We start from the raw sequence: 8,618 nt of genomic DNA on the forward strand, positions 1-8,618 counted from the left end.
GGTTGAGTCCACCTGCACTACTTTGTCCAGAGGCAAGTTTTTTTTTTTGCATACCATCATTCAAACACTGGGTAATTCACACAAGGTGCTTCAAAAAAACAAAAACAACAAAAAACAAAAACCAAAAACAAGAGACAGGGTGACATTAGAGAAGAAATCCTCACAACTGGATGTAACCCAGATGACCCAGGCTCAGTGTGAGCTACCATCTGCTGCAGCCAGCTGGGGGTTCAGAAGACTGGAATGAGACAGAGGCAAAGTTGGAAGCACTGGAGCGCACACAGATTTAATTGGAAAGAAAAACGGAGTGAAAACAAAGTTAATGGCAGCCATTATTGCACATAATATATAAATGGAGTGTAAACACAGAAAAAGTTGTCAATATGTCATTCAGTTCACGAGTGGAAAAAAAAAAATAGGACACCCTGTGGAAGTCATTTTTTCTAACATATTTTTAGTAATTGTATTTAGCAATGCAAAGAAGTTAAAGTAACTTAGTCTTAAAAATGGATTTACAGTCTAACTCAATAGCAAAAAGTTGTTTGGTAAAAGTTAGGATCTGTGTTTTGCTTCTCAAACAATAACCACAGAAGCTTAAACCTGGCCACACGTTTAAAGTCTTTATTGACAGTATACATGACTTTTGCTTGCACCAAACTATAAGGCAGATCTTCTAAATTCCAAATGGCCAAAAACTGATGTACTTAGCCAGAGCTATTCTGGCTTAATAGGACTTCTCTGAATGAATCTGCCTACATAGATCAAATGAGCAAATTCCTGATTTATCTAATCTCTTTTTAAGACGTATTTACATGAGCAGGAGTTTTCCTTCCCTTCAATTTAAGTTATATTTGTATGGTTAATATTGAAATTGTGATGACTGGTTATTCCTTAATCCGCCGTGTTAATAAAAAAAAATCCGTCAGACAAGCCCGCTCTGAATATCAAATGGAACTGTGACATCACAATGTGACATCACAATGTAACTCCAAAGGCAGAATTCTGACATCACCAGCGATTATATAAACTCCTCACATCCATCTACCTTCATCACAACCTGTTCGCAGCCGTTGTCGATACGTTACTCTTGAGAAGTTACTTAGCAGTTCATAGTACGATTTTCAACTTTGAAATCTACTGAGTTTCTAGAGAAGTTATTTATCTTAGAACCACAAGCAAAAGTTACAATGGAGTCCAACCAGCGTACAATCGAAGAAGTTGCATCCGACAACATCGTTGAGAGGGAAGTACAGCCACCAAAGCCACCCAAGCGCAAGAAGAAGATGTCATTTGCAGTCTGGTGGGCACTGCACGCAGCTGAGGAGCTTAAGATGTCAGCTGAAAATATGGAACAGCAGGACTCTTCGTCGGTGATTGAAAATAAATCGAGCACCAAAGCACTGGAAAAAGTAAATCAAAAAGGGGATGGACAGTCACCTGAAAGTGAGTCCAATGAGAACAACCAGGAACCACTTAAAACCTGTTCGGAGGAACATGTCCCTATTGATCAAGAGGTTTCTGCAGGTAATATTGAAAAGCAGAATGATTCACTGGTCAGTGCAGAAGATTCCATCGCTGGAGTGCAGGAGACAGTCAACATAGTAGAGAAAGAACAGCCTTCCAAGTCTGAGGAACAGCCACCAAAGAGGAAGCGCAACAAGAAGAAAATGATTCCATTTCACATCTGGTTGGAGAAACATGCCCCCACTGACGTAAAGACTTCAGCTGAACATACTGAAAAAGAAGACGATTCACTGGTTCCCGAACAGGAATCGATCTCCATACTGGAGGAGAAACCAGAGCAGGAAGAGTCCTCTAAGACCAGCACTGAAAATGTTATCCATCAGGACACTTCTCTGCCTGAAGAAGGTGATCAGGAGGATTCCTTTACGACGGAGATTTGCAAAGACAAACTTGTTAGTTTTACATCAGAGCCAGTCACTGAAAAGAAATCCGTCACAGAACAACAGAAGAAAGTCGACCAGAAAGGGGAAAAACAGTCAAAGCGCATCAAGAAGACGCCGCTGTTGTGGAAATCTTTCCCTGAGACTGATGCTTGCATAGATCTAACGTTTTTTTGTGAAAACAGTGACATCAACGGTATTCTGTCTGAAAATCAAAGTCATCAGGCAGGTTTGCTCAGCAGCGAAAAAAAGACATTGTGGAAAGTGCTCCCAAAGTCTGAACCTTGCATAGATGTAAGTTTTTTTGCTCAGAATATTGAGACCCAAAATGTTTCAATGCCGGCCGAAGAACGAGATGAGTCAGATTCCTTGAAAAAGGAAATTAATACTAAGAACACTGTGATTTCTGCAACAGAGCCGGTGACCGAAAATAAATCTGTCACAGAAACACACAAGAAAATGGACCAGAAAGGGGAAAAACAGCCAAAGACTAAGCGCAATAAGAAGACGCCACTGTTGTGGAGATCTTTCCCCCAGTCGGATGCTTGCATCGATTTAACGTTTTTTACTAAAAACAGTGATATCGATGATGGTCCTCTGCCGGAAAAAGAAAATTATCAGGAAGCTTTTTCCAGCAGTGGAAAAAAGCCATTGTGGAAAATTTTCCCCAAATCAGAACCTTGCATAGATATAAGTTTTTTTGCTGAGAACATTGAAACCAAAAATGTTTCAATGCCGGCCGAAGGACATGATGACATAGCTTCCTTGAAAAAGAAAAATTATTCCGAGAATACTGTAATTTCTACAACACAGCTGATCACCACAGAAGAATCCATCTTGAAACAAAAGGAGACACTGGATCAAAAAGGAGAGAAACATCCATCTCTGGGAAAACCCATGGACAACATCCAAACTGGGAACTTAACTGAGGTTCCTGTTGATAAAACAGAAGAAAAGATTCAAGGAGAGGGTTTAACCGAAATTCAGAATTTGCCTCACTCTCCAGAAAATACAAGTCAAGCAAAACGTATGTGTGAAGTCAAATGTAAGGAGTCTGAACTGGAACACATGGAAGTACAGAAATACTTAATGCAACAGCTCAATGACATGTTCGATGTAAATCAGAAACTAAACGCTAAACTTCAACAGCAAAANAATAACAAATAAAATACTATACAGTAAGCACAATATTTCTACATACATACCTTGGAGTTATAAAAAAACCTCTATTCCAGAGGAATGTGCCTCTGAGTTAGTTATTTAAAAATGTACAAAATGTGCATATTGAGCATTAAATGACAGACTATTTACAAATAGTGACAATAAAAAAACATGTACAACAGTGAAGTTGTCCAGATACCACCATGGATGTAAACACTGAGTTTGATTGGATTAGTGATGGTTATAGAGTCTAACTTGGTGGAAGGACCTATGGTAACGCTCCTTTGTGCATTTAGGATGCAGCAGTTTGTCACTAAAGGAGCAGCAGTGGATCCCTTTGTGATTCACTACCTGATCAATAACAGATTTTTATTTCAGCTTCTTGGGAGAAAAAACTTTTATATAGCCAGTCAAGTGAAACTGATATTCTCATGTTGAGGAGAGGCATTGCTACAGGCTAGTAATAACACATTTTAATATGTTGGTCTGGGTCACAGGGGCTGATGAAGATGATGAAGAGGAAGAGGTCAGCTAAAGCCTCAGAGTCTGATGACTAATTAGCCGCTGATAATGGAATCAGATTAAACAGATCAATGACGGTGAATGATCTGAGCTCCCATGAACAAACTAAACGATGACTGCAGATGAAATCAGTCAATTAAAAACATTTTTCTCTGCGTTTCCCTCATTCTCTACTGTGGATTGTTCCGTTTTTTCCCCTAATCTTCCCTCCATCATTTGCTCAGAGCCAATCGGGTTTGAGTATTGGTGACTTCTAACCTACAAATGTCTGCGGTCATCAGCCAAGGGACCAAAACTCACCTGAAACATCATGCAGTGGCGCATAAAGTGGGTATGCACTGTATGCAACACATAGGTGCCCTGAACCAGAGGTAATGCCAGAATTAATAATAAAATAAAGACTTAGTGGTATTCTCATTTAGTGACGTAATTAAATTAGTTGTGCTACCACCCCACGCCACTAGAGGCAGTAGCAGGCCAGAAAATGTGCAATTTAGGAGCAGATTTAGAAGTACACAGAAAGCTATGGAATTTGTTAAAAACTGTGAGCTGCGCTGAAGTAAATAAAAGACAGAAGTTCAAATACATGCTGAGAGTAAAACTCCTTCTTAAAGATGAAGCTATATCCCAGATTTCAAAAGACAATACAAACGGGAGACCACAGATAATATAAGAAATAGCGCCCCCCTTCAATTCCGGAGTGCAATGATCCCATTTCCAAATAAGGTGTGAGACTGACAGTGGTCTGTCCCCGACCCTTTCTGTTTACTGCAGCGAAGTCCTTCTCAAACAACAAGGTAATGGTGGGTAACTATGGCAACCAGTGACAGTTTAATAGCCTGCCTATTCTTTCTGGAGTGAAGTTGCGCGCGCATCCGCCGTGTTCATAAAAAAATCCGTCAGACAAGCCCGCTCTGAATATGAAATGGAACTGTGACATCACAATGTGACATCACAATGTAACTCCAAAGGCAGAATTCTGACATCACCAGCGATTGTATAATCTCCTCAAATCCATCTACCTTCATCACAACCTGTTAGCAGCCGTTGTCGATACGTTACTCTTGAGAAGTTACTTAGCAGTTCATAGTACGATTTTCAACTTTGAAATCTACTGAGTTTCTAGAGCAGTTAATTATCTTAGAACCACAAGCAAAAGTTACAATGGAGTCCAACCAGCGTACAATCGAAGAAGTTGCATCCGACAACATCGTTGAGAGGGAAGTACAGCCACCCAAGCCACCCAAGCGCAAGAAGAAGATGTCATTTGCAGTCTGGTGGGCACTGCACGAAGCTGAGGAGCTTAAGATGTCAGCTGAAAATATGGAACAGCAGGACTCTTCGTTGGTGACTGAAAATAAATCGAGCACCAAAGGACTGGAAAAAGTGAATCAAAAAGGGGATGGGCAGTCACCTGAAAGTGAGTCCAATGAGAACAACCAGGAACCACTTAAAACCTGTTCGGAGGAACATGTCCCTATTGATCAAGAGGTTTCTGCAGGTAATATTGAAAAGCAGAATGATTCAATGGTCAGTTTAGAAGAGTCCATTGCTGGAGTGCAGGAGACAGTCGACACAGTAGAGAAAGAACAGCCCTCCAAGTCTGAGGAACAGCCACCGAAGAGGAAGCGTAACAAGAAGAAAATGATTCCATTTCACATCTGGTTGGAAAAACATGCCCCCACTGACGTAAAGACTTCAGCTGAACATATTGAAACAGAAGATGATTCACTGGTTACCGAACAGGAATTGATCTCCGTACTGGAGGAGAAACCAGAGCAGGAAGAGTCCTCTAAGACCAGCACTGAACATGTTGTCAATCAGGACACTTCTCTGCCTGAAGAAGGTGATCAGGAGGATTCCTTTACGACGGAGATTTGCACAGAGGAACTTGTTAGTTTTACATCAGAGCCAGTCACTGAAAAGAAATCCGTTACAGAACAACAGAAGAAAGTCGACCAGAAAGGGGAAAAACAGTCAAAGCGCATCAAGAAAACGCCTCTGTTGTGGAAATCTTTCCCTGAGACTGATGCTTGCATAGATCTAACGTTTTTTTGTGAAAACAGTGACATCAACGGTATTCTGTCTGAAAATCAAAGTCATCAGGCAGGTTTGCTCAGCAACGAAAAAAAGACATTGTGGAAAGTGCTCCCAAAGTCTGAACCTTGCATAGATGTAAGTTTTTTTGCTCAGAATATTGAGATCCAAAATGCTTCAATGCCGACCGAAGAACATGATGAGTCAGATTCCTTGAAAAAGGAAATTAATACTAAGAACACTGTGATTTCTGCAACAGAGCTGGTGACCGAAAATAAATCTGTCACAGAAACACACAAGAAAATGGACCAGAAAGGGGAAAAACAGCCAAAGACTAAGCGCAATAAGAAGATGCCACTGTTGTGGAAATCGTTCCCCCAGTCTGATGCTTGCATCGATTTAACGTTTTTTACTAAAAACAGTGATATCGATGATGGTCCTCTGCCGGAAAAAGAAAATGATCAGGGAGATTTTTCCAGCAGTGGAAAAAAGCCATTGTGGAAAACTTTCCCCAAATCAGAACCTTGCATAGACATAAGTTTTTTTGCTGAGAACATTGAAACCAAAAATGTTTCAATGCCGGCCGAAGGACATGATGACATAGCTTCCTTGAAAAAGAAAAATTATTCCGAGTATTCTGCAATTTCTACAACACAGCTGATCACCACAGAAGAATCCATCTTGAAACAAAAGGAGACACTGGATCAAAAAGGACAGAAACATCCATCTCTGGGAGAACCCATGGACAACATCCAAACTGGGAACTTAACTGATGTTCCTGTTGATAAAACAGAAGAAAAGATTCAAGGAGAGGGTTTAACCGAAATTCAGAATTTGCCTCACTCTCCAGAAAATACAAGTCAAGCAAAACGTATGTGTGAAGTCAAATGTAAGGAGTCTGAACTGGAACACATGGAAGTACAGAAATACTTAATGCAACAGCTCGATGACATGTTCGATGTAAATCAGAAACTAAACGCTAAACTTCAACAGCAAAAAGATCTGATGAGAAAATTACTCTCAGAGAGAAGACAGAGGAAGAAGACTATGGTTTCTGTTCAGACTCAGAGTGAATTACAAGACACCTCACCAGTTTACCAATGTGCTTCAGTCCAGACGGAGATGGATGTGCCTGAGACCAGATGTCTCTTGAAACCAGTCCGTCAAACAATATCGACGCAAACAGAGATGGATGGGCTGGAGAACAGATTTCACTTGGAACCAGTTTATAAAACCATTTCCACCCAAACTGAGCTGTTCTTATTGCTGAGAAAACAACCCACTGAAACCAAAAAGAACGGACATCAGGATTGGCAGAACAAAGTATTCAAGAGATCTACAGATGAGACCAGGAGAGAGTCAGCAACGAGAGATGCATATGAACTGAAAGCTGTCAGTAATGAAAACATTTCTGGTGACAACATCGAAACAGAAGTTTCAGTACCGGAAATGGTTGGAGACCAGGCAGAGACCATCGAAAACAAGATAAACACAAATGAAACAGCCATCGGTGAAGTACTGCAGGTGATAGAAGAAGAAATGGTCTCCACAGAGCAACAAAATGGAGACCACCAGGATGAGAAGAAGAGATCAAAGAAATCTAAACGCAAGATCAAGAAAAAGGCAGCAGCGAGAGATGCATCTGAACTGAAAGCTGTCAATGAGGAAAACATTTCTGGTGAAAACATTGAAAAAGAACTTTCAGTACTGGAAATGGGTGGAGACCAGGCAGAGACCATCGAAAACGACATTCACACAAATGAAACAGCCATCGGTGAAGTACTGCATGTGATAGAAGAAGAAACGGTCTCCATAACACAACAATATGGAGACCACCAGGTTGAGAAAAAGCGATCAAATAAATCTAAACGTAAGATCAAGACAAAGGCAGCAACGAAAATTGCATCCGAACTGAAAACTGTCGGTAATGAAAACATTTTTGGTGAAATCATTGAAAAAAAACTTACAGTACCGGAAATAGTTGGAGACCAGGCAGAGACCATACAAAACGAGATTCACACGAATGAAACAGCCATCGGTGAAGTACTGCAGGTGATAGAAGAAGAAATGGTCTCAACTTCACAACAAAATGGAGACCACCAGGATGAGACAAAGCAATCAAAGAAATCTAAACGCAAGATCAAGAGAAAGGCAGCAACAAAAGATGCATCTGACCTGAAAGCTGTCAATGACAAAGACATTTCTGGTGAAAACATTGAAAAAGAACTTTCAGTACTGGAAATGGTTCGAGACCAGGCAGAGACCATTGAAAACGAGATAAACACAAATGAAACAGCCATTGGTGAAGTACTGCAGGTGATAGAAGAAGAAACGGTCTCCATAACACAACAATATGGAGACCACCAGGATGAGAAGAAGAGATCAAATAAATCTAAACGCAAGATCAAGAGAAAGGCAGCAACGAGAGATGCATCTGACGTGAAAGCTGTCAATGACGAAGACATTTCTGGTGACAACATTGAAACAGAAGTTTCAGTACCGGAAATAGTTGGAGACCAGGCAGAGATCATCGAAAACAAGATAAACACAAATGAAACAGCCATCGGTGAAGTACTGCAGGTGATAGAAGAAGAAACGGTCTCCACAGAGCAACAAAATGGAGACCACCAGGATGAGAAGAAGAGATCAAAGAAATCTAAACGTAACATCAAGACAAAGGCAGCAATGAGAGATGCATCTGAGCTGAAAGCTGTCAATGAGGAAAACATTTCTGGTGACAACAATGAAACAGAACTTTCAGTACCGGAAATAGGTGGAGACCAGGCAGAGACCATTGAAAACGACATTCACACAAATGAAACAGCCATCGGTGAAGTACTGCAGGTGATAGAAGAAGAAACGGTCTCCACAGCACAACAAAATGGAGACCATCAGCATGACATGAAGCGATCAAAGAAATCTAAACGCAAGATCAAGAGAAAGGCAGCAATGAGAAATGCATCTGAACTAGAAGCTGTCAATGAGGAAAACATT

General features: G+C 40.7%; 1 protein-coding gene across 1 annotated transcript; it reads left to right on the forward strand.

Moving 5' to 3' along the window:
* Positions 1–1,060: 1,060 nt before the first annotated feature.
* On the forward strand, positions 1,061–3,600 carry LOC106956432 (DNA ligase 1-like). The gene is made up of 3 exons (XM_015047263.1): positions 1,061–2,230; positions 2,300–2,931; positions 3,563–3,600. The coding sequence occupies exons 1-3, from the start codon at positions 1,188–1,190 to the stop codon at positions 3,598–3,600; spliced, it is 1,713 nt and encodes a 570-aa protein (XP_014902749.1). The 5' UTR covers positions 1,061–1,187.
* The last annotated feature ends 5,018 nt before the right edge of the window (positions 3,601–8,618 follow it).

Source organism: Poecilia latipinna, unplaced genomic scaffold, assembly GCF_001443285.1.
Source record: "Poecilia latipinna isolate Pla-1442-1.1 unplaced genomic scaffold, P_latipinna-1.0 Scaffold817, whole genome shotgun sequence".
NCBI lineage: Eukaryota > Metazoa > Chordata > Actinopteri > Cyprinodontiformes > Poeciliidae > Poecilia > Poecilia latipinna.

Bases quoted from the DNA above. Each gene is read 5' to 3' on its own strand.
- LOC106956432 (XM_015047263.1), top strand. From the start codon at position 1,188: ATGGAGTCCAACCAGCGTACAATCGAAGAAGTTGCATCCGACAACATC. The intron at 2,231-2,299 runs AAATGTTTCAAT...TAATACTAAGAA, and splicing joins GCTCAGAATATTGAGACCCA to CACTGTGATTTCTGCAACAG. The intron at 2,932-3,562 runs GTATGTGTGAAG...TCTGGGTCACAG, and splicing joins AAATACAAGTCAAGCAAAAC to GGGCTGATGAAGATGATGAA.